Raw genomic sequence first — 26105 nt, 5'->3', positions numbered from 1 at the left:
GCAACAGCAAACCCCACCATCAGGGATCACGGCTCTCATCCTCGCACCCTACCAACAGCGGCCCTTGATATCGCTGGGGATTAGAAGGCATATGATGTGTTGACCTTCGTTAGTCAGGGGATTGGGTTCAGGAGCTGCAAGGTAACGTTACAGTTCTATAAAACCCTGGTGAGGCCACACTTGCAGTATTGTGCTCGAGTTCTGGTCACCTCATTACAGGAAGGATGTGGAAGCTTTGGAGAGGGTGCGGAGGAGTTTTACCAGGACGCTGCCTGGCTGAGAGAGCATGTCTCCGGAGGACAGGTCGAGCGAGCTAGGGCTTTTTTCTCTGGAGCGAAGGAGGATGAGTGGTGACTAGTGAGGTGTACAAGATTATAAGAGGCATTGGTAGAATGGACAACCAGCGTCTCTTTCCCAGGGTGAATATACGAGAGGACATAATTTGAAAGTGATTTAGGAAAGGGTGAGGGGGAATGTCAGAGGTAGTTTTTCTTTGTCTTAGAGCTGTAGGTATGAGTCAGGCACTACCATGGGTGCTGGTAGAGGTGGATGGATTAGGAACATTTAAGGGACTCTCATACATAAGAAAAATAGAAGGCTACGTGGGAGGAGACGGTGAGATCAATCATGAGACTACACAGGAAGGTCGTGGGCTGAAGGAGCTGTGCACAGTAACGTACCTGCCCATGTGCCCACGTACAGCTTCTTTCTTCGAATGTACAGAAACAGGAGAATCACTTGGAAGTACTGTGAAGCGACATTGGCCGCAGCTGACCCCCTGGAAAGCACAAAAAGACATATCAAAAATGCCTCCAGACCCGGGTTGTTACTCAGTGAACGAGGGCAGCACAGTGGTGAATAATTGAGGGTAATAATAGGTAATTTCCAAAGTAAGGACATGTTCGGCACAGCATTGTGGGCTGAAGGGCCTGTATTCTGCTGTAGGATTTCTATGTTTTGAGCTGCTGCCTCACATCACCGGAGACCTGGGTTCGATCCCACCCTTGGGTGCTCTCCGTGTAGAGTAGGCGCATTCTTCCTGTGAGTGTGTGGGGTGACTGTGGTTTCCTCCGGAATCCCAAAGACGTGTGGGTTAGTCAGGTAACTGGCTGCTGTAAACCACTGCTGGACTGCAAGGGGAGTGGTAGAACCCATGGGGAATTGATGGGAAAGTGGAGAGAATCGAACCTATGAGGCAGGGTAAATGCAAACAGGCTTTCTCCTCTGAGGCTGTGTGGGACTAGAACTAGAGCTGGTTAAGGGGGAAAGGTGAAATGTTTAAGGGGAACGTGAGGGGGAATTTCTTTGCTCAGAAGATGGTGAGAGTGTGGAACGAGTTGCCAGCAGAAGAGATGGATACGGGGTTGATCGCAACATTTAAGAGAAGTTTGGATAGGTACTGTTACGAATGTGCCACAACTCTGAGGAGCTGAAGGGTACAAAGTAGCCCCCTCCTTTTCGAGGATCGCAAGATCGCTATTAATTCAGGTCTGGGACCCAGGAAACGAGAGAGAGACACGCAGAATCCACAAGGATTTGGAATGTGTCCTGGCCCCCAGAAAGGCGGAACCATTGATAACGACTATTGTCTCTTGGAGCCGGAATTGTGTATTGAGTACTATACTATTCATTGAAGCCCTCAGGGAATGACCGAGTGGGCTGGTTGAGGGATTGCACCATCCCAACCTGATTGAAATCTGAGACCCCGTGAGTAAGGATAAAAGAGGGTCTGGGGAACAACCCCTTCAGATGCACCAGGAGAAACGCTGGAAATCCCGTGACAGCGTTTAATAGTGACAGCCGGTGGGGGGCCCACGTGCATCCTTTCCCGTTGCCGGGATTGGGGCCTTACCACGGAAGAACGGCTTTAGCTAAAAGGAGAAACCACCACCAACGGAACTCCGGAAGGATCGACATCATAAAAAGGAAATGCTGGCAAGTTTCTAAAATCTGTCTCTCTCCAACCAAAAAGCTGCAGCCTGAATGAACTGAGTGACTTTTATATTTCCATCGGACAATACATTATCCCCTAGACAACGATAGAGCTTATTTCTGATTGATTATTATTATACCCGCACTTTTAGAGTTAGTATTGGCAACGTATATTATCTGTATGTTTGCATTGATATTTACTTTTGTGTATTTTTACCAATAAATACTGTCAAAGATAGTACCATCAGACTTCAATGAACATCTCTATCTTTGCTGGTAAGTGACCCAGTTACGGGGTTTGTAACAATATATGGATGGGAGGGGTGTGCTGGGCTATCGTCCAGGTGCCGTCAATGGGACTAAGCAGAATAATAGTTCAGCATAGACTAGATGGGCTGAAGGGCCAGCTTCAATGCTGTAGTGTTCTAAGACTCTAAACGATTAATGCAGACTTAGTGTTAATGGGTAATTTATTATGATTGATGTGGACTCAACAGGTTGAAGGTCCTCTTCCCCTGCTGTATACCGTTATGTCTGTAATGCCCTGGTTAAGATTTCATGTAGGTATTTCATGTCAGCAGTTCTGTAAGAACAGTCTGTTCTGCTTTCAGCCTGTTTGGCTTTGAGCTCAGATAAGGAGCTTAGTTGTTCAGCTTAGGAATGTGGTGTCAGCCAGTCAGGATGGTGGAATTGGGAGAAGGTTCTGGAGAACACTGGGCAGGGAGGTTTATGTGAGGGACAGTGGTGTGGGTCAAGGTCTTTTGTCAGGAGCTGGGAGAATCAGGAGGGAAGGTGACTGAAGATGCTGACCCTGTTGTACGAGGTGTTTGTGCAGATGAATGGTTTCAAGGAGGAAGGACTGATACACCCGTGGGAGAGCCCATTTGTTCAAGATGGATTTCGAGGGACAGTGGGAACGTGCCCCGTGTCTATCGAAATCAACAGCTTCAGGAAGATGTGAGCTCCTCCATGCACATGCGACTCTTTTAGTATAATAGGCCCTTTTGTTTTTTTTCTTTCCTTTAATAACTGGTTGGTTAAGTTAACATTCTTAAAAATACTCCTTTATAATTGTATGCAGTGCACGATCTGCTATTTCTTGCCAATCATCTAGTTGGGGTATAATACTAGGAGTCACAGAAACACAACAAAACAGGGCTGTGGGGGGGGGGGGGGGGGTGTAATTCAGCCCCTCAAGATGACACGCAGTACAATATGATCATTTAGGCGCCAGGTCTAAATTCCTGCTCTGCACCACTTCCCCAAAGCCCTCAAATCTTCGATCTTCCTAAAATTCATCTACCTTCTCTTTAAACACTTCGAATGACTCAGTCTCCACAATTCCACAATGTTTATAATATACCGGGCCACTGCTGCAAGAAGTAAATTTTCAAGGCATTTATACCTGTGCACATAAGCCCGTGATAACAATAAACTGCAACTTTAGAGATTGTTAGAGTAAAAAGTTGCCACAATGCATGGATTTTATTATAGTTTGTTGCGCTTACCCAATATTTATTTATTTATTGAGATAGGTCCCCTGACTTAACCCTAGCCTAATCATGTGACAATTTACAATGACCTATTAACCTATCCACCAGTACGACTTTGGACTGCGGGAGGAAACCGGAGCATGTGGAGGAAACCCCCGTGGTCACGGGGAGGGCGTACGAACTCCTTACAGACAGCGGCGGGAATTGAACCAGTGTCGCTGGAACCGTAAGGCGTTGCGCTAACCTCTACACTACTGTGCCGGCCCTTATGATCACCTTTGTCTTTATTTCCCCAAAATCATGTTCTGCGTCGCTCAGAACGGTATCTCATTTCGACCAACTGTTAGAAGTCTGGGGTTGTGTCATGTCCAGGAAGACGAGCTCAGGACACAACACTGATATCGGGAAGCTGAAGCTGATGTTACAGCGTGGAATGGTCACGGTCCGACCGACTGGTGGAGCAGGTTCGGGAGACGGGACAGGGAGAGAACAAGAAAGCAAAAGTGAACTAGAAGAAGGTGGAACATGCCTTCTTCTCATTTTGACCATCAGGGCGGAGATACAGGAGCCTGAAGACTCACATTCAGCGTTTTAGGAACAGTTTCCTTTCCTCCGCCATCAGGTTTCTGAACAGCCCCTGAACCCATGGATACTACCTCGTTATACCTCCATTGCACTATTTATTTATTAAAAATTCATTTTATTTATCACGGGTTCATCGAAACATACAGTGAAATGTGTTGTTCGCATCAAATTAATTCAGGGATAATTGTGCTGGGGGCAGCCCGCAAATGTTGCCACACTTTCAGCACCAACATAGAATGCAAACTGTTTATTGACACTAACCCACCACCTTCGGACTCTGGGAGGAAACCAGGTCATGCGGAGGAAACCCACTCCGTCGCGGGGAGGACGTACAAACACTTTACAGGCAGATGCAAGAATTGAACCCCAATCACTGTGACATCAATCGCTGCACTGTATAACTTATACAACATAAATTATTATAACTTACAGCACTTCCCGTGTCTTTGCATTGCAGTGGTGTCACAAGACAACAAATTTCACAACACATGTCAGTAATAATAAACCTGATTCTGGGTTACAGGTTTGGCATCTTTAAGTGAGCGTAGGTGTACTGGGAACTGGAATGGGAATTGCTTTATTATCGTCACATGTACCTTGGTCTTGCATAATCTTCATACAGATAAATGAATCACACAGTTCATTGGGGTGGAGGATTAGCAACTTTAAATTCCTCAGTGTTATCATTTCAGAGGACCTGTCCTGCACCCAGTATGCAAGTGCAATTACGAAGAAAGCATGGCACCCCCTGTACTTCCTTAGCAATCTGCAAAGATTTGGCATGACAGTTCAGACTTTGACAAGCCTCTGTAGATGTGTGGTGGAGAGTACACTGACTGGCTGCATCGTGGCCTACTATGGAAACACCAATGCCCTTGAATGGAAAACTCTACAAAAAGTAGTGGATACGGCCCAGACCTCAATTGAGCTCCCCACCATTGAGCACATCTACATGGAGCATCATTGCAGGAAAGCATCATCCATCATCGGGGAACCCCTCTACTCAAGTAATCCTCTCTTCTCACTGCTGACATCAGGAAGCAGTTACAGGAGCCTCAGGACTCTCACCACCAGGTTCAGGAACAGTTATTACCTCTTGTGAACCACAGGGGATAACTTCACTCCATTTACCCCATCACTAAAATCTTCCCACAACCTATGGTCTCACTTTCAATGAATCTTCATCACATTCTCAGTATTGATTGTTCGTGTATTTATTCTTCTTATTAATATTATTTATTTTTTTTCTTTCTTGAATTTGCACAGTTTGTTGTCTTTTGCACACTGGCTGTCCGCCCTGTTGGTGTGGTCCTTCATTGATTCTACTATGGTTATTAGATTTGTTGAGTATGCCCTCAAGAAAATGAAACTCAGGGTTGTGTATGGAGACGTACGTGTTCTTTTCATAATAAGTTTATTTTGAATTTTGACTGAGGTAAAACAGTAACAGAAGGCATAATAAAGTGTAACAGCTACTGAGAAACTGCAGTGCAGGTAAACAATAAAGTACGAGATCGTAATGAGGTTATGAGGTCAAGTCCCTCTTTTCACACTTACAGCACTCCCAGAGTCAGCACGTAGAGGAGGAGGTAGTTTACCAAGGCATTGAAGATGTTGGCCACGAGACCTGTGAAGACTTGCGGCAAAGTGATCCCCTAGAGGGCAGATGAGAGAGAAGTCAACTCTCCTGGCTACTGCCTTCGAGGGCAGTTGACAGGCCGCGACCAGGATGTGACGTGGTGGCACAGCGTGTGGAAGTTCCCCCAGGTTCCGATCCCTCCCATGTTGAGCTGATCTCAGCTGCACTGCAGTGTGGTGGGGGAGAGAGGGCTCAGTGGAGCATTGTCATCAGGCCACAAGGGCTCCTCGAGGACAATGAAGTGGCAGCGATGACTGAGGCACAAGGGCTAGGCTGCCCAACAGTCAAACCAAACTCACTGGACTTTAGAAAAATGGTGGGGTGGGGGGGGAGGATCTCACTGAAACTATCGAGAATTGAAAGGCCTAGAGTGGATGTGGAGAAGATGTTTCCTATAGGAGTCTAGTACCAGAGGGCACAGCCTCAGAATACAAGGACATCCCTTTAGAATAGAGGAATTTCTTGAGCCAGAAGGTCATGAATCTGTGGAATTTATTGCTCCAAACTGCTGTGGAACCAAATCACTGGGTATATATTAATCAGGGGTTGATAGGTTCTTGGTTAGCCAGGGTGTCAAAGGTTACAGGGAGAAGGTAGGAGAATGGGGTTGAGGGAAAATAAATCAGCCATGATGGAATGGTGGAGCAGGCTTGATGGGCTGAATGGCCTAATTCTGCTCCTATGTCCTATGGTCTTATGTGGGCGTAATGGAACCTGTCTTTGCATCATAAAACAGAACAATGAAGTTCTTTCAGTAGCCTCCATCCCCAGATATATTTGGGAGACAGTACAAAGACTTGGATTTCTATTGTGTCTTTTGCAGCCTTAGGAATTCTCAAAGCTTTCCTCAGCTAATGTGGTATTTCTGAAGCAGGGCCTGGTTACAATCCAGCTGAATGGTGGAATAGTAATAAGGGGCTGAATAGTGTCTTAGAACATAGAAAATTACAGCACAGTAAAGGCCCTTTGGTGCCAAAGTTGTGCTAATATCATAACCTACTCTAAGATGATCCAACCCTGTCTTCTTGCATAGCCCTCCATTCTTCTATCATCATTGTGTTCAAGTTTCATAAATGTCCCCGATGTATCTGCCTCCCTGACAGCTCATTCCATGCAATCACCACTCTCTGGATAAAAAAAAATTCCTTTGGCACCCCTCCCTATATTTCCCTCCAGTCATCTTAAAATTATGACATTCATATTAGCTATTTCTGCCCTGGGAAAAGTCTCTGGCTATCCACTTGATCTATGCCTCCTATCATCATCTATATCAAGTCACCTGTCATCCCCCGAGAGAAAGACCCAAGCTTGCTTAATCTATCCTCATAAGGCATGCCGTCTAGTCCAGTCTGCAATTCCGGCAACTCTCCTCTGCACTCTCTCTAAAGCTTCCTCGTCTTTCCTGTAATGAGGTGACCAAAACTGAACACAATATTCCAAGTGTGGTCTGACCAGGGTTTTATGGAGCTGCAACATTATCTCGCGGCTCTTGAACTTGAATCCCCAACTAATGAAGGGCAATGTAGCATATGCCTCCCTACCAACCCTATCAGCTTGCCTCTTCTTGGCCTCTGTTATAGTGTGGAAGATGGGTCACTAGAGTGATAAGTCTCTTCTGATTTGTAAACCTACATTGCCTGTTTTATGCCATGCTCAAAGGTGTAAATTGTCTCCTTGACTCTATCGGTGGTGTGGATTTCCAGCTATTACCCATGGAAGGAGGGAATTCTCAATACCGAGAGGTGATGCCACCCTCTGCTCCATCTCACTTCAGGTCCAAATCACCGACCACTAAGGTTCTGAAACCTACAACTGCTATCAGGTCTTTAGGCATCTGTCTTGAAGTACCTCCACCATCTGAGCCAAACAGTCTTTTCAATTCTACCATTGGGCAGGAGGTAAAGAAGCCTAATGTCCCATACCACCAGGATGGGGGGGAACGGCTACTTTCCACTTCTTGAACTGACCCGTATGACCCTAACCCTATCTCAGCAACGAAGCCTATGGACCACCTCTTGCACGACCATGGATTTGTCTCTGATTGTGTCTTTCTTTTTGTAGTTTAAGGTCTTGTGCTTGCATTAGAGTTAGAATTTTTTCCTCCCTCTCTTCATTCTCTCTTATGATTAATGTATAGTTAATTAATTCTGTACCTATGTTCCTGTTACGCTACGTGCAACCTGTGTGTGTACCCCACTCTTGGCCTCTGTACGTGCTTTCTCTCATCCTCTGTATGTGCCTCTCTGCCTTTCCCCCTCCTTCTCCAATGCTTCGCTCTCTCTATCACATACCCTGTCACTCCCTCTGCTGCCTACGGCCCATGTCTCCACCTTAGCTTGTGGTCCTATGAGGGAAGATTGGCCCCAGAGGCTGTATTGGTCTTAACAGCATCCCAGGAGTGGTCTGCACCTGGGACAGATCCATGCCCATCATGAAATGCTACCCCACCAACTGATAACTTGCTGATCATCACTGATGGGCCAATAGAAAATCTGCTCCAGTGAGCATGTGGGAACTAAATATCAGAGCCTGGAAGATTTTTTTTTCTCTCTGTTTCTACATTGTTTCCTGTTGTCTCCTCCAGAGTTTGCCCTTCACTGCACTGTGTCAGTGGCTACCCTGGAACAGAAGATTATTCAGCCCTTCGAGCTGGTTCCACCTTTCAATGAGATCGTAGCTGGCCTGTACCCTTCACTGAAAGAAAACAAGAGGCTGGTGGAAATACACAGCAGGTCGGGAGGCTCCTGTGGAGTCATCAGAATGTTCACTGTCTACACCTTTTGTAGACTGGGGTACCACGTGAAGTGCAGTCTAACGAAAAGCCACTGATCTCAGAGCAATTAACTCAGCTTGTTAATGAGGATCCTCCAACAGGACCACATCCTCGTCTTGGTGTGGAGGCTTGTGTGCCCAGAGAGCTATTGGCTGGAGTCAGGGCTTTATGCTTTGGCTCTTGGTAGGGTCACCCATGCCAAACAGGTCAAAGGGTAGAGGCCCACTGATCCTCCAAGTTTGGAGGTTTAGCCCAGGGCTAACACCCCTGACTGGTAAAGTAAAATTGTTATGGAAACAGAGAGAGATGAGAAAGATGGTATTATTGAATCTCCACCCAGAACTTGCAGGAGCGACAGTAGTGTAAACTGAGCTACTGACAAGATGAAGGAAGCCCTGAACACGGCCCAAGATGGAGACCTTCATTGCTGCCCTAAATGCAGGTGGTGTAATAGAGTTAATGAGGGTGATCACGTCCATGGGTGAGATTATTTACTTTGGCCTGGTGTCTGCTCCTGATATCTTTTCTCTGCCAGATGAACAGCTCTCTGGGCTTCTGACTGCTTGAGGTGTGAAGGGGCCTCCCTTCCCTCCAACCCCACACCTGGCTACTTTGCCCTTTAGTTTCCTCTCCTCTCCCCGTGGGGAAACAACGGGCCTCCGCCCGCTGCCTCCCTGCAAAGGCACCGCTGAGATCAGGAACTTACCGTGTGGGCAATCGTGGGGGGCAAACCTACTCCAGCACCGTGCCACCTGGAACAGGTTCCACTTTCAACATCCACTCGCTACGCATCCTCAGCACTTAAAAATGCATCTTCTACCTGAATGCAGCTGAACTTCAAGGGAAATGAAACTGAAGAATTTCACAAGTTGTTTTAAAGCAACAGACACTGAAATCAGTAAAGCAAAACGCTACAGGTGTGGGAAATCTGAAATTAAAACTGAAGAGGTTAGAAATACCCAGCAGGTCAAGCAGCATCTTTGGAGAGAGAAGCACTGTCGGAAATAAAACATGTATTCAGTTGCAGGGAACGGGAGGGGGCGGGGAGAATGAAGGAAATGTCTGTGACTGGACAGACGCCAAGTGAATGACACAAGTGGTACTGGTGATGCATGAGGGAGGGTTGTGGAGGCTTGTTAAATGCAGCTGAGCTGTTTTGAGGAGGTGTAACCGAGAGAAATGATAGCAACAGAGGAGACGGGGGAAATAGCAGCACTGTGGGGCATGATGGAAGGTATTCAGCAGGTCGGGCAGCATCTGTGGATAGGTGGATGGGCAGGTGGTGCTGAGGAAGCAGGGGGTCTGCAGAAGGACATGGGAAGATTAGGAGAATGGGTAAAGAAATTACACAGGACAGTGTAGTGATATGTACGAGGGGTAATTGATTAGCTCGTGGCCTAAGGTAGAAGGAGTCAATTTTAGAAAAGCTAGCACATTTATTTTTCAACAGAGTCCCCTCCTACATGTACACACTTAGTCCAGCGGTCGTGGAGCAAACGGATCCCTTCTTTGTAGAAGTGGTCCATGGCAGGGGTGATTGATAAATTCGTGGCCTAAGGTAGACAGAGATGAGATTAACTTCAAACTTTCTGCATTATCACTCAAGGAGTTGAACTGCACGTGCATGTAACAAGAGCATCTTGGACCTCCAGGTGGTCCACAGCAGGGGTGATTGATAAGTTCATGGCCCCGGGTAGAAGGAGATGAGTTATACAGCTCACAATCTTATCAATCGCCCCTCGTATGGCCATGCACTTTGGTGGAAGGAGTAAAGGTATAGAGTATTTTCTAAACAGGGAACAAATTCAAAAATCAGAGGTGCAAAAGGATTTTGGAGTCCTCGTGCAGGATTCCCTAAAGATTAAGGAATCCTGAACTAGGTTGCAGGTTCAGTCCGTTGTAAGGAAGGCAAATGCAATGTTCGCATTAACTTTCAGAGCACTAGAATATAAAAGCCAGGATGTAATGCTGGGGCCTTATAGGGGCTTGGTCAGACAGCACTTAGAGTATAGTCAGCAGTTTTGGGGCCCTTATCTGCGAAAGGATGTGCTGGCACAGGGGAAGGTCCAGAGGACGTTCATGAGAATCATGTCAGGAATGAAAGGGTTAATGTGTGAGGAGCACTTGATGGCTCTGGGACTGCATTCAGTGGAGTTTAGAAGAATGAAGCGGGATCTTACCGAAAGTTACAGAATATTGAAAGACCTAGTTAGGGTGGATGTGTAGAAGATGTTTCCAATAGTGGATGAGTCTAGGACCAGAGGGCGCAGCCTCACAATACAAGGATGTCCTTTCAGAGCAGAGATGAGGAGGAACTTCTTTAGCCAGTGAGTGGTAAGTCTGTGGAATCTGTGCTGAATCTCATTGTCACAGTTGGCTATGGAGGCCGTCATCGGGTGTATTTAAAGCAGAGGTTGATAGGTTCTTGATTAGTAAGAGTGTCAAAGGTTATGGAGAGAAGGCAGGAGAACGGGGTTGAGAGGGAAAACAGATCAGTCATGATCAAATGGCAGAGCAGACTTGATGGGCTGAATGGCCTAATAAGTCAGTGATAATAAATCTGATTCTGATTCTATCCCAGCCCATTACCATTGTATATATCTCTATCAAATCCTCCCTCAGCTATTTCTTTTCTAAAGAAAACATTCCAGATTCCTCTGATCTCTCCTTGTAACTGTAATCCCCCAATCCCAGGAAATATTCTTGACAATCTTTCATACTTTTTCTAATGCCTTCACATCTTCCTATAATGCAGCAACCAAAGTCTAGAATTTTGTATGCCTCTTTAGCTGCTACCTCAGACCACAGTTCTTTTTAGCTCTCTCAATTTTGCATTCATGCTTGTTATGTTTATTTTGTTGTATATTTGTCGCACCGGTTTATTATGTACAATTCATGTTAATGCATGTTAATTTATGTCAAGTTTATAATGCACTGTGCTGCTGCCGCATAAATCTAATTTTCATTGCATTTATACCCTTTTTATGACGACACAAAACTTGAAGTGCTTTTTCAGTCTTCCCTGCCTTCTTCACTGATTTCTCTCTCTGCCTTTACATCCTTCTTAGAACAGTATCCTTCATTCTATATTGCCGCTCCTTGTTTTCCAACCAAAAGGAAGACTACTTTGTCTCCAGCCTCCAATACTGTTCCAAATATGACCAATACTCTGCATGTTACTCCAACTAGACCCATGACAGTCACCTGAACTCAAAAGACGTCAGATAGCCAGTTGTTCTGGATGGTATCATACCAAGCCAGTACTGTATTCTATCTCAGGGTTCCGGTGTCAATATTTTAAAATCTTTCACAAAAAAACCTAAGAATATAAGAAATAGGAGGCAGGAGTCGGTGACCTGTTGAACCAGCTCCACCATTCGATACGATCATGGCTGATCTGGCTGTGCTCAACTCCATCTACCTGCCTTTTATCCCCATAACTCCTCATTCCCCTGCTACATAAAAATCTAACTGTGTCTTAAATATGTTTAATGAGGTAGCCTCTACTGCTTCCCTGGGCAGAGAGTCTACCAGGATTAGAGAGCATGTCTTATGAGGATAGACTAAGTGAGCAAGGGCTTTCCTCTTTGGAGTGAAGGAAGATGAGAGGTGACAATAAAGAGGGATAGATAGAGACTTTTTCCACAGATTCACCACTCTCTGGGAAAAGCAGTTCATCCTCACCTCCATCCTAAATCTACTCCCCCGAATCTTGACCTTAGGTCCCCTGGTTCTGGTCTCACCTACCAGTAAAAAACAACTTTCCTGCCTCTATCCTATGTATCCCTTTCATAATTTTTTACCTTTGTCCAAGATCTCCTCTCATTCTTCTGAATTCCTGTCAGTATAGTCCCAAAGGCTGTACCCCTCATCTCCAGAATCAACCTAGTGATCCTCCTCAGTGATGCCTCCAAATCCAGTCTCGTCTGTCCCTATCAGCTCCTCCAACTCCGTTAAACAAGCTCTCACTGTATCCTCTCTCCAGCACCATCATCACTTCTATCTCTCAGACTCTTGACCTTCATTCTAACCCTTTTGTACTCCCCACTCCTCTCCCTTCTCTGAGATGGAAAAAATGGTGGTTTGCAACTTTTCCAGATTCTAATGAAAGGTTGTTGACGTGAAATGTCAGCTGCACTTCTCTCTCCCCGGAAGCTGCTTGACGTGCTGAGTATCACCAGCATTTCCTTTTCAATCACTGAAATCAGCCACATCGGCCAAACTCAAAGCTGGTGATGGATGATGGTACCTGATTCTGAAGGTATCGGATCTCCAGCTGATACAGAAAGGTTGCCTGCAACAAAAAAAAACAGAGGGTAAGAGGTGGGAAAGCCAATGGAACAGTGGTCAGTATTGAGACAGAAATGAAGCAGAGGTCATATTTCTCTACAGAGTTGGAGTCTGACCTGTGAACTGCTTCATGTCCCTCTGAACCAACTGACTTAAGAGTTCAAGTTGGTAAGCCAGCCAAAATACAAGGTTGACTGACCCCTCGCACTCTCCCTGCCCTTCTGCAAGCCTGTCCTCAAACAGGGATTGGTATTGGCACTTGGAATTTGTTTATTATCATCACATGTACCGAGATGCAGCGAAAACCTTGTCTTGTGTACCATTGATACAGATCAAATCATTACACAGTGCTTTGAGGGAGTGCAAGGTGAAACAGTAACAGTGCAGAATAAAGTGTAACAGCTACACAGAATGTGCAGTACAGGATAACAAAGTGCAAAATAATAACGAGGTAGATTGTGAGGTCGAGAGTCCATCTTGTCGTATTGAATAGTCTTATTATAGCAGGATAGAAGTTGTCCTTGAGCCTGGTGGTATGTGTTTTCAGGCTTTTGCATCTCCTACCCAATGGGACAGGGGAGAAGAGAAAATGCCCAGCAGGCGCTTCAATTATGCTGGCTGATTTACTGAGTAATATAGAGAGACCATAGAGGAGAGGCTGGTTTCCGTAATGTACTGAACTCCGCCACTTTAGCCTTCTACCTTCTGTTATGGTAGGTCCTGTGCCAAGGTCTGGTCAAATCATTCTCAGCTTCAGGGCAACTAGTTTAACGATCCGGAGCCTATACTAAATAAACCTAGAGAGAGCTGGGGAAATTAAATCCAGACAATTGAATAATATATGTATTCAATGCTAATAACAGTAATAACTAAGAGGCTAAATGATTATCATTCTAGGGAAGGGTATCTGTTATTTTCTTGTATGTTTGTCATTTTTAGATATATTCTCAAGTCATCACTTTATTGGATACTCATGCTTGTTAATACAAGTATCTAATCAGCCAATCAAGTGGCAGCAATGCATAAAAGCAGCAGACATGATCAAGAGGTTCATTTTTGTTCAGATTAAACATCAGAATGGTGAAGAAATGTGATCTAAGTGATTTTGACCATGGAATGATTGTTGGTGCCAGATGGGGTGGTTTGAGTATCTCAGAAACTGCTGATCTCCTGGGATTTTCACACACAGCACTCTCTAGTGTTTACAGCGAGTGGTGCAAAAAACAAAAAAATATATCCAGCGAGCAGCAGTTCTGTGGGTGAAAATGTGTTGTTAGTGGGAGGGGGAAGTGGAGAACGGTCAGACTGGTTCAAGCTGATAGGAAGGCGACAATAACTCAACTGACCACGCATTACAATGGTGGTGTGCAGAGGAACATCTCTGAATACACAACACATCGAACCTCGAAGTGGATGGGCTACAGCAGCAAACCAGAAACGTTCACACAGTGGCTACTTTATTAGATATAGGAGGTCCGAACAGAGTGGCCACTGATGGTATCTATGTCCTTCCCAGTTAACACTCAATGCATGTATACCGATCCATAACGAGTGTTTGAGAGACCAGTCAGATGGAATTACAGCAGGTGCAGGACCGTAGATGACTGTTCTTGACACCAAGTGGAGGTTTGCAGCATCAGACTCGGGAAGAGTACATTTCAGTTAACTCTCTGATGGCCATTTTTGCCAATCCTATTTCCAGGCAGACTTGTCGTCCTTGCTGGTAGCACTGTCCTTTTTAAAATAGGCAAAGAGCACTTAAAGCCTTGGAGACGCAAGAGTCTTCAGATGCTGGAATCTGGACGGACGCACGCACGCATGCACAGTGCTGGGATTATGAGCAGGTAACCTGTCCTGGTGAGGGGTGAGATATTGATACTGACCCTGAGAAACACTGGGAAAGGTAGAGTTACACACACACAAAATGCAGATCAGGCAGCATCTACAGAGGGGAAAAACAGTCGAGGTTTCAGGCCAAAACTCTCCTGATGAAAGGTCTCAGCCTGAAAGTCAACTATTTATTCCCTTCCATTGATACCGCCTGCCCTGAAGAGTTCCTCTGGCTCTCCAGCACCTGCAAAAACTCTGGTGTGTTTGGAACGGACAGTATGTGTTATGTTTTGTAACTTTAAAACATTAAATTAATTCAAATAAAACACTGGAATCGGAAGAATGCGGGAGTAATTCATTTACTTTAAGCGAGGCGTGCACGTATCACGTGGTAGCATGATGACATATGCAATTAGTGTATTTTTACATATAACCAATAATTATTTAAACCAACGCGAATGCTTAATCAATCAACATATATACAGGATTATTCAAATATAGCTCCAAGAGGACCACAACCTTGTTGTGGTTTGAAGGTTTGCGTGCCTCAATTGCCCAGAGAGCCATGTTGGCTGGAGTCGGGGCTTTATGCTAATTGGCTTTTGGTAGGGTCACCCATGCCAAACAGATCAAAGGGTAAGAGGCCAGACCAAGAGGGGTGCACCGGTCTTCCAGGTTCAGCGGCTTGGCTTAGGGCCAACAACCCTGACTGTTAAAACAAAATTGTTACGGGAACAGCAACGAAGAGTCCTTCTGCATCCGAGTGTGACGGTATTCCTGAGTCTCCACCCGGGAATTGCGTGACTGACAGAGGTGAAAACCGAGAGGAAGCTACTGACATGACGAAGGAAGGCCTGAACACCACCAGGGATGGATTCCATTGTTGCCAGTGGAGTAACAGGCAGTAAGAAAGTTTTATATATAAACTGAAATATTAAATATGCAACTGTGCAAATCTTCAGAACAGTCCTGGGAATTCTCAACCTGAGTGGGCAGGTGAGCCACCTCTTGAATATCTCATTCAAGGAACGGCAGTGCTGTACCAGCTTAGATTCCCCTGCTCAAGTCTGCAGTTACTGAACAGGCAGTGACAGCTCTCTGACCCAGGGGTGGGGCCATTACCCTGTGAACTGCGGTTAACGTCAGAAACTGGGTGATGCCCCTTCTGAACTGAATAAGCGTTGCTCTTCAAGCCCACCAGGAAGGGAGTGGCGCAGCTGGTAGAGCCTCTGCCTCACAGTGACGCAGGTTCAGTTCTGACCATAGGAACTGGCTTTGTGGAGTTTGCACGTTCTCCCTGTGATTGAATAGGCCCCCACACTCCCCCAGGTTCTCTTACATCCCAAAAACATATAGGTGATGCATAGAATCTGTGGGGAATCGTTCAAAGTAAATACTTATAATAATGATTGTTAGGGTGTATTGAGGAGTTAGGTATATAGCAAATATTAATCTCAACAGCAACCAACATTCAGATCTGAATATGGATTGTAGATTGAACTTAAAATGCAGGAAGTATTCAATTGGCTTGAGATATCTGCATATGCATGAATGCATTCAACATCTCATTGTGTGAATATGATTCAAAAACCACAGTAATCAACACTCATTTTGGATGCATTGGTGGGAAGACCCAGGCATTTGAAAAGTTCTATGCAACTCAAAAGAAGCATTGTAAAACTATAGAAATTGTCCTGTTACCTTTGTTCTTTAACATCCAAAAATGTGCTGTAATGTTGGATCGGGGAGTCTCTCTCTCTCTCGCTCTCTCTCTCTCTCTCTCTCTCGTGACCCCAAAGGCTGTCAGCTTGTGTGTGTCCTGAATAAAGACTTTTGTATCTATCAGCTGTATCTCTCTGTGACTTTGTCCATGGTCACAGCAATAATATAAAAAATAATAATACACGGGCACATTCAAGTGGCAAATGTCGTTCACCAAAATCTTGTTTTAAACTCCATACTCATAAAAGAAATCATACCTTACTATAAATACAAGCCTGATCCAGAGTCAGAATGCCAAAAGATTACATTATGACTGATTGGTTATTACAGATGGAAAATCCATAATAGCCGTTCTGATATAATAACACAGGATAAACAAGCATGAGTAACTTAATAGATGTAGCCATTCCAAACACACATAGCTTACAGAAATCAATAAGTGAACAACAGCAGAAATATGCTGAATTAAAAGAGGAAATTGAGACACTTTGGAACGTGGACAAAGTATACATTGTCCCGATAGTAATATCTCCAAATGGTATCATTCCAAAGGCACTACACAATAACATACAACAATTATGGCTACACAACAATATCTGTGCAATTTTTTAGAAAGCCACAATACTAAACACCACTAGAATAGTCTGAAAGTTCCTTGCAAATGAGAAATGAGTGCACTTGGCTATGCTTGCACCTCAGGTTTTACCAGCTTGAGCTGAGAAATCATGTTTATAATGAGAATAATTGGGTATATTTAGAGTAGAGGCTGATAGTTCTTGATTAGTAAGAGTGTCAAAGGTTACAGGGAGAAGGCAAGGAAATGGGGTTGAGAGGGATAATAAATCAGCCATGATGGAATGGCGGAGCTGACTCGATGGGCCGAATGGCTTAATTTTGCTCCTATGTCATATGGTGTAAATTTATTATCAAAGTGTGCTTTTGTTACCATTTGCTAACTTGAGATTCATCTTCTTGCTGGCATTTACAATAAAAAAAAGAGACACAATAAAATTTGCCAAAAAGCTATACATAAACACACAAAGACTGACAAACAAACATTGCGCAAAAGGCAAAACATGAAAATCAAAAATAATAACACCAAGAACATAAATCTTTTTAGAGCCCTTGAAAGTGAGTCTGTAGGTTGTGAAATCAGTTCAGAGTTGAGGTGAATGAAGTTATCCCCTCTAGTTCAAGAGCCTGTTGGTTGTAGGGTAATAAGGTTTGGATGGTAGTAGCAGGAAGTGGACATGGGAATGTGGGTCAAAACAAAAATGAGATGAGCATGAAACTAGCTGAGTGGGCATGGTGGCTGGCATGTGTTTGTTGGGCTGAATGGCCCGTATCTGCAGTATTGCTTTATGAGTGGGTGCTTGATGGCTAGTGAGGGCATGATGGACTGATGAAGAACATTCCAACACACTGTGGCAGGCAGCCCACATTGGGCACTAAACTCAGGCTAGGGGCATCAATGCCCACTAGGTGGGTGACTATCGGAAGCTCCAAAAGGAAGTTCTGTGTAACTCTTCCTACACGCACAATTTACACTGACCATTTTGCTAAGACACTGGTGCTACAGCAACAAACTTCTTACCGGAAGACCAGGGATAAATATCCACACATAGGTCTGTGCCAACCTGGAAGAAAGTCAACAAGAGGAAGCAAATAAGTGGATGGTCCTCGACAGTAACAGTCCCAACTCACAGATCAGACACAGTTGACAGCGGATTGGGTGGTTAGCAAGCTCTACGGAGTCTTGGCCTTCGTTAGTTAGGAGATTGAGTTCAGTAAGGTAAAGTTACAGCACTACAAAGCTCTGGTTTGGCCGCAATGGGAGAATTGTGTTCAGTTCTGGTCACCTCATTATAAGAAGGATGTGGAAGCGTTAGAGAGGGTGCAGAGGGGGTTTAGCAGGATGCTGCCTGGATTAGAGAGCAAGCCTTATGAGGAAAGGTTGAGCGAGCTAGGGCTTTTCTCTTTGGGAGTGAAGGAGGATGAGAGGTGACTTGATATTGATGTACAAGACGTTAAGAAGCATAGAATGGACAGCCAGAGACATTTTCCAAGGGTAGAAATGGCTCCTAGAAGAGGACATAATTTTAAGATGTTTGCAGGAAAGTACAGAGTCGGAGGGAGAGGGTCAGAGGTAGTTTTTGTTTTATACAGAGGGTGCTAGGTGGTGGAACGTGCTGTCGAGGTGGTGGTAGAAGTAGATACATTAGGAATATTTAAGAGACTCTTAGATAAGCAGATGGATGATACAGAAATAGAGGGCTACATGGGAGGGAAGGGGTAAATTGATCTTAGAGTAGGTTAAAAGATTGACACAACATTGTGGGCCTTAGGATCTGTACTGTGCTGTACTGCTCTACATTCTATGTAGAGGCAGATTTCATTCAAGAAGAAGTGAAAGAACAAATCTCAAGTCCAAGAACCAATGGCATGATTCTGTGAGGGTGTACAAATGATAAAAATCTTCAGTTAACACAATTAATATAGAGCACTATAACACAGAAACAAGCCCTTCAGCCCATCTAGTCCACATCAAACAGTTGTTCTACCTAGTCCATCGACCTAGACCATAATTCTCCACACCCCTGCCATCCATGTAACATACCTATCCAAACACTTCTTAAGTGTTGCAATTGAACACCCCCCCCCCCAACTACACAGGCTGGCAACTCATCCACATTCTCAGAGTGAAGAAGATCCCCTTCACATCCCCCTGAAATATTTTACCCCTAACCCATGACCTCTGGACTAGCCTCCCATGTGGGACTTTGTCAAAGACTTTGCTGAAGTCCATGTAGACAATGTCCACTGCCTTTCCTTCATCATCTACCCTGGCAGCCGCTTCACAAAACTTTACAAGATTGGTTAGACAGGACCTACTGCACAAAACCAGCAAATAAATATTATTCACATTTCCTGATTAGAAGTCAGTCGCAAATATACTTCCAGCAAACAAGTGAACAGAAGCCAAAAGCAACAGCTGGTGCCCAGCTCCTTACGGACATGAAGCTCCAGACAAGATCAGCCGGTTCATGTTGCAGGTGGTGTTGTCAATCCACCTCGCTTCGCTATACAAGGTACATTCAGATCCCAGCCTGGTCGTACAAGTTGCCAGGCCAGGCCAGGAGAATTACTGACCCACGCTTGACCTTAAACAACCCGTGAGGGGGTAGCAACTGATGATAACTATGAACAGCTGCGATGGATTCCTTTGCTTGAAGTGACTGTCCCAGAGGGAGGCAGGCCTTTAAGGAGGATTTACTTAATTGATTTACAACTCTTTCTATTCTTCTGTTTTAAATCTTTGATTTACTTCCTTTTATTATTCCCAAGAACACCATGGAACAAGTTACTGGTCTACACCAGACCGACAGTACAAGCACAGGACAGTTTGATCAAGAACTAGTGACTGTAGTAAGTCATTTTTCCCTCACACCTGCCCTGCCATTCAGAAAAATCACATTGACCTCAGCCCCACTTTACTGATCCAAATCTATATCCACATAATCTCCAAAGTTCTGTACAATTGATAAATAAATTGGGATTGGAATCTGTGTGTCTCTCTCCTCACCCGTCTCCCACCACAATGCTCTTCTACCCCTTTCTTCCTCAATTCTTCCCCTTATACTTCTCCTTCTATAGTTCCTCTGCTTTTTGGCTTCACCTAAATTTTCTATTGGGCTTAATGGTGACTGGCTGATATTTATGGCTTTGAGATTGTTGGTGAGATCCGCGTTTCCTCACGGGATTACTGGGGAGATCCCCCTTTCCTCAGGGGATTGTTGGTGAGATCCACGTTTCCTCACGGGATTACTGGGGAGATCCCCCTTTCCTCGTGGGATTGTTGGGGAGATCCCCCTTTCCTCACGGGATTGTTGGGGAGATCCCCCTTTCCTCACGGGATTATTGGGGAGATCCCCCTTTCCTCATGGGATTGTTGGGGAGATCCGCGTTTCCTCGTGGGATTGTTGGGGAGATCCCCCTTTCCTCGTGGGATTGTTGGGGAGATCGGCGTTTTCTCACGGGATTGTTGGGGAGATCCCCCTTTCCTCACGGGATGATTGGGGAGATCCCCCTTTCCTCATGGGATTGTTGGGGAGATCCCCCTTTCCTCGTGGGATTGTTGGGGAGATCCCCCTTTCCTCGTGGGATTGTTGGTGAGATCCGCGTTTCCTCACGGGATTGTTGGGGAGATCCCCCTTTCCTCGTGGGATTGTCGGGGAGATCCCCCTTTCCTCGTGGGATTGTTGGGGAGATCTGTGTTTTCTCGTGGGATTGTTGGGGAGATCCCCCTTTCCTCACGGGATTATTGGGGAGATCTGCGTTTCCTCACGGGATTATTGGGGAGATCCCCCTTTCCTCACGGGATTGTTGGGGAGATCCCCCTTTCCTCACGGGATTATTGGGGAGATCCGCATTTCCTCAGGGGACTATTGGGGAGATCCGCATTTCCTCATGGGATTATTGGGGAGATCCCCCTTTCCTCAGGGGATTGTTGGGGAGATCCGTGTTTCCTCACAGGATTATTGGGGAGATCCCCCTTTCCTCAGGGGATTGTTGGGGAGATCCCCCTTTCCTCACGGGATTATTGGGGAGATCCCCCTTTCCTCAGGGGATTGTTGGGGAGATCCGCGTTTCCTCAGGGGATTGTTGGGGAGATCCCCCTTTCCTCACGGGATTGTTGGGGAGATCCCCCTTTCCTCACGGGATTATTGGGGAGATCCCCCTTTCCTCGCCGGATTATTAGGGAGATCTGCGTTTCCTCGTGGGATTGTTGGGAATATTCGTGTCTCATTGTTGAATTGTTGTGGAGATCTGTGTCTCTTTGTGGGATTGTTGGGGAGATTTGCGTTTTCTCGTGGGATTGTTGGGGAGATCTGCGTTTTCTCGTGGGATTGTTGGGGAGATCCCCCTTTCCTCACGGGATTATTGGGGAGATCTGCGTTTCCTCACGGGATTATTGGGGAGATCCCCCTTTCCTCACGGGATTGTTGGGGAGATCCCCCTTTCCTCACGGGATTATTGGGGAGATCCGCATTTCCTCAGGGGATTATTGGGGAGATCTGCGTTTCCTCGTGGGATTGTTGGGGAGATCCCCCTTTCCTCAGGGGATTGTTGGGGAGATCCGCATTTCCTCATGGGATTATTGGGGAGATCCCCCTTTCCTCAGGGGATTGTTGGGGAGATCCGTGTTTCCTCACAGGATTATTGGGGAGATCCCCCTTTCCTCAGGGGATTGTTGGGGAGATCCCCCTTTCCTCACGGGATTATTGGGGAGATCCCCCTTTCCTCAGGGGATTGTTGGGGAGATCCGCGTTTCCTCAGGGGATTGTTGGGGAGATCCCCCTTTCCTCACGGGATTGTTGGGGAGATCCCCCTTTCCTCACGGGATTATTGGGGAGATCCCCCTTTCCTCGCCGGATTATTAGGGAGATCTGCGTTTCCTCGTGGGATTGTTGGGGATATTCGTGTCTCATTGTTGAATTGTTGTGGAGATCTGTGTCTCTTTGTGGGATTGTTGGGGAGATTTGCGTTTCCTCAGGGGATTATTGGGGAGATCCCCCTTTCCTCGCCGGATTATTAGGGAGATCTGCGTTTCCTCGTGGGATTGTTGGGGATATTCGTATCTCATTGTTGAATTGTTGGGGAGATCTGTGTCTCTTTGTGGGATTGTTGGGGAGATCCATGTCCCTTCACAGGGTTTTTGGAGAGATCTGTGTTACTTGGTGAGATTTCTGGAGAGATCTGTGTCTCTTCATAGAACTAAGGAGTCAGCCTTCCACTACTTTTCCATTAAATAAAATCATAGTCCATCTGACCTACAGCCTTAGTTTATTTGTCAGTCTGATCCCAAAACCGTTGACCCCTCCCTAGTCCAAAGTCCAGCTCAGCCTGGAATATACCGAAAGGCTTGACGTCCACAGTTCTCTGGGGTAGATAACTCACAGCACTCTGAGTAGAGAAACTCATAGACAATAGGAGAGGGAAAAGGGCATTGCTCCATTCTTCAATACTATCATGGCTCAAGCTCATCTTCCCAGTCTCTCCCCATACCCTTGCACTTTATTGGTCTAGTGACACTCTACTCTCTCTGTGACTATAACACTATACTCTGCATTATGTTTGCTTTTTACTCCCTCAATGTAATTAAGGATGGTATGATCTGTCTGGATTAGCAGAAGAACATAAGAAATAGGGGCAGGAGTCGGCCATCTGGCCCGTTGAGCCTGCTCCACAATTCAATATGATCATGGCTGATCTCCACCCACCTGCTTTTTCCCCATAACCCTTAATTCCCTTACTATGAAAAAATCTATCCAACCCTGTCTTAAATATATTTACTGACATAGCCTGCACTGCTTTATTGGGCAAAAAAGTCCACAGATTCACCAGTCTCTGGGAAAAGCAGTTCCTCCTCATCTCTGTCCCAGTGTTGCAATTAAATAAAGGAGACTACGGAGCCATGAGGGAAGAGCTGGCCAAAGTTAAATGGGCGGATGCCCTGGCAGGAAAGACAGTGGATCAGCAGTGGCAGATATTCTTGGGCATAATACAAAAGATGCAAATGCAGTTCATTCCAATGAGAAGGAAGGATTCAAAGAGGGGGAAGGGGCCACAGTGGTTGACAAAGGAAGTCAGAGATTGTATAGCATTAAAGAAAAAGAAGTATGACAGGGCTAAGATGAGTGGGAATACAGATGATTGGGAAAGTTTTAAGGAACAGCAGATCTTAACTAAAAAAGCAATACGGAGAGAAAAAATCAGGTATGAGCTCAGTCTAGCCAGGAATATAAAAGGGGATAGCAAAAGCTTTTTTAGCTATGTGAAGAGAAAGAAGATAGTTAAGAACAATGTTGGCCCCTTGAAGAATGAATTGGGAGAAATTGTTATGGGAAACAGGGAAATGGCAACAGAATTTAATGCATACTTTAGATCTGTCTTCACCAGGGAGGACACAAGCAATCTCCCAGATGTATGGATGGGCAGGGTCATAAGATATCAGAGGAATTGAGACAGATTGACATTAGGAAAGAAACTGTGATGAGTAGACTGGTAGGACTGAAGGCTAATAAATCCCCGGGTCCAGATGGTCTGCATCCGAGGGTTCTATAAGAGGTGGCTCAGGAAATTGCGGATGCATTGGTAATCATTTTCCAATGTTCCTTAGATTCAGGATCAGTTCCTGAAGATTGGAGAGTGGCTAATGTTGTCCCACTTTTCAAGAAGGGAGGGAAGGAGAAAACGGAGAACTATCGCCCTGTTAGCCTAACGTCAGTCGTGGGGAAGATGCTTGAGTCCATTATTAAGGACGAAATAGTGGCACATCTAGATGGCAGAAATAGGATTAGGCCGAGCCAGCATGGATTTACCAAGGGCAAATCATGCTTGACTAAGCTGTTGGAGTTTTTTGAGGGTGTAACAAGGATGTTAGACGAGGGTAAGCCAGTAGATGTTGTGTACCTAGATTTTCAGAAGGCATTCGATAAGGTGCCACATAGGAGATTGGTGAGTAAAATCAGAGCTCATGGCATTGGGGGCAGGGTTTCAACATGGATAGAAAACTGGTTGGCAGATAGAAAGCAAAGGGTAGCAGTGAATGGGTGTTTCTCAGACTGGCTGGAGGTGACTAGTGGGGTACCACAGGGCTCTGTATTGGGACCACAGCTCTTTACGATTTATGTCAATGATTTAGATGAGGGCATTGAAAACTATATCAGCAAGTTTGCTGACGATACTAAACTGGGTGGCAGTGTGACATGCGAAGAGGACGTTAGGAGAATACAGGGAGACTTGGATAGGCTGAGTGAGTGGGCAGATACTTGGCAGATGTCATTCAATGTGAATAAATGTGAAGTTATCCACTTTGGAAGCTGGAACAAGAGGGCAGAGTATTGTCTGAACGGTGTCGAGTTAGGTAAGGGAGAAATGCAAAGAGACCTAGGAGTCCTAGTTCACCAGTCAATGAAGGTGAATGGGCAAGTGCAACAGGCAGTGAAGAGGGCAAATGGAATGTTGGCCTTTGTTACAAGGGGAATTGAATACAAGAGCAAGGATGTTCTTTTGCATTTGTACAGGGCCCTGGTGAGACCACACCTGGAATATTGTGTACAGTTTTGGTCTCCAGGTTTAAGGAAGGACATTCTGGCAATTGAGGAAGTGCAGCGTAGATTCACTAGGTTGATTCCTGGGATGGCAGGGCTGTCTTACGCAGAGAGATTGGAGAGATTGGGCTTGTACACGCTGGAATTGAGGAGATTGAGAGGGGATCTGATTGAAACGTTTAAGATAATTAAAGGATTTGATAGGATTGAGGCAGGAAATATGTTCCAGATGCTGGGAGAGTCCAGTACCAGAGGGCATGGTTTAAGAATAAGGGGTAGGTCATTTAGGACAGAGTTAAGGAAAAACTTCTTCTCCCAGAGAGTTGTGGGGGTGTGGAATGCACTGCCTCGGAAGACGGTGGAGGCCAATTCTCTGGATGCTTTCAAGAAGGAGCTGGATAGATATCTGATGGATAGGGGAATCAAGGGATATGGGGACAAGGCAGGGACTGGGTATTGATAGTGAATGATCAGCCATGATCTCAGAATGGCGGTGCAGACTCGAGGGGCCGAATGGTCTACTTCTGCACCTATTGTCTATTGTCTATAAATCTTCTCCCTCAAATCTTAATGCTATGTCCCCTAATTCTAGTCTCACCTACCAGTGGAAACAACTTTCCTGCCTCTATCTTATAAAGGGTGTCAGCCCAAAACTTCAATTGTTTATTCACTTCTGTAGATGCTGCCTGACCTCGAGTTCCCCAGCATTGTGTGTGTGTGGATCTGTAGCATTTAAATTTTTCTTTATCGAGGTACGGAGCGAGAAAAAAAGGCCCTTCTGGCCCTTTCAGCCACCCCTCCTCCCCCCCCCCCACTTTAATCCGAGCCTAATCACGGGACAATTTACAAACAAACAATTGACCTGCCGACCGGTATTTCTTTAGACCGTGGGAGGAAACTGGAGCACCCTGAGGAATCCCCTTGCGGTCACAAACTCTTTACAGACAGCAGTTGGCATTGAACCCGGGTAGCCTGTCCTGTGAAGCTTTGCCAATGGCCACGTGGCAGAGAAGGAGTGCCAGAGGCAGGAGGTGGATGGCACTCCAGTGACAAATCACCACACCGCTGCACCCACTGAAGCTTGTTTGCCTTTGTGAGATCTTATTTCCTACTGAAACTCCTCTGAAACTCTACTTGTTCACAGCTTAACTACCAAACAAATGTATTGAGATAAATGGAAAAGTAGATGGCTTGGTAAATTGGGTAAATCACACTGAGACTTGGCTTCCAATTGTACATTTGAATTTAAGTTTCAGATTGGTTTCAGTTAAGCACAAAACAATTAGGGTGTTGTAAAAACCCATCTGGTTCTGTATATTGTTCATTCTGTTGTTCCTATCCACCCTATATCTGAAATTACCTCCGTTTTAAATTTACCCAGTGACTTGGTCTGCACAGCCATCTGTGGCAATGAATTCCACAGATTCACCACCCTCTGGCTAAAAAGTTCCTCCTCATACTTACAGTAATTTCTCCCCTCTCTCTCTCTTTTTCATTCCCTATTTGACATCAACCTGGCAGGGAGTTCCACACACCCACCACTCTCTGTGTAAAGAAATTACCTCTGACATTCCCCCTATATTTTCCTCCAATCACCTTAAAATTATGCCCCCTCGTATTAGCCATTTCCACCCTGGGGAAAAAATGTCTTGATCTCTGTTTCCTATCATCTAACACACTTCTATCAAATCACCTCTCATCTTCCTTCTCTCCAAGGAGAAAAGCCC

At 45.4% G+C, this 26105-nt stretch overlaps 1 protein-coding gene across 8 annotated transcripts in view; it reads right to left on the bottom strand.

The window, feature by feature from the left end:
- LOC132396101 (multidrug and toxin extrusion protein 1-like) overlaps window positions 1–26105 on the bottom strand; it is a 102665-nt gene that overhangs the window by 24726 nt on the left and 51834 nt on the right. For all 8 annotated transcript variants that reach the window (XM_059973535.1, XM_059973536.1, XM_059973537.1 and 5 more), the window contains 4 exons: window positions 17859–17901; window positions 12672–12716; window positions 5568–5665; window positions 681–778 (listed from right to left, as the gene is read on the bottom strand). In XM_059973535.1, the coding sequence (XP_059829518.1) occupies window positions 681–778; window positions 5568–5665; window positions 12672–12716; window positions 17859–17901 (284 nt within the window). The remainder of the gene's footprint in view (window positions 1–680; window positions 779–5567; window positions 5666–12671; window positions 12717–17858; window positions 17902–26105) is intronic.

The sequence above is a fragment of the Hypanus sabinus genome, chromosome 6 (genome assembly GCF_030144855.1).
Source record: "Hypanus sabinus isolate sHypSab1 chromosome 6, sHypSab1.hap1, whole genome shotgun sequence".
In the NCBI taxonomy this organism is placed as follows: Eukaryota; Metazoa; Chordata; class Chondrichthyes; order Myliobatiformes; family Dasyatidae; genus Hypanus; species Hypanus sabinus.
The sequence above is the reverse complement of the archived record's forward strand: the minus strand, read 5'-3'. Positions and strand labels throughout refer to the sequence as shown.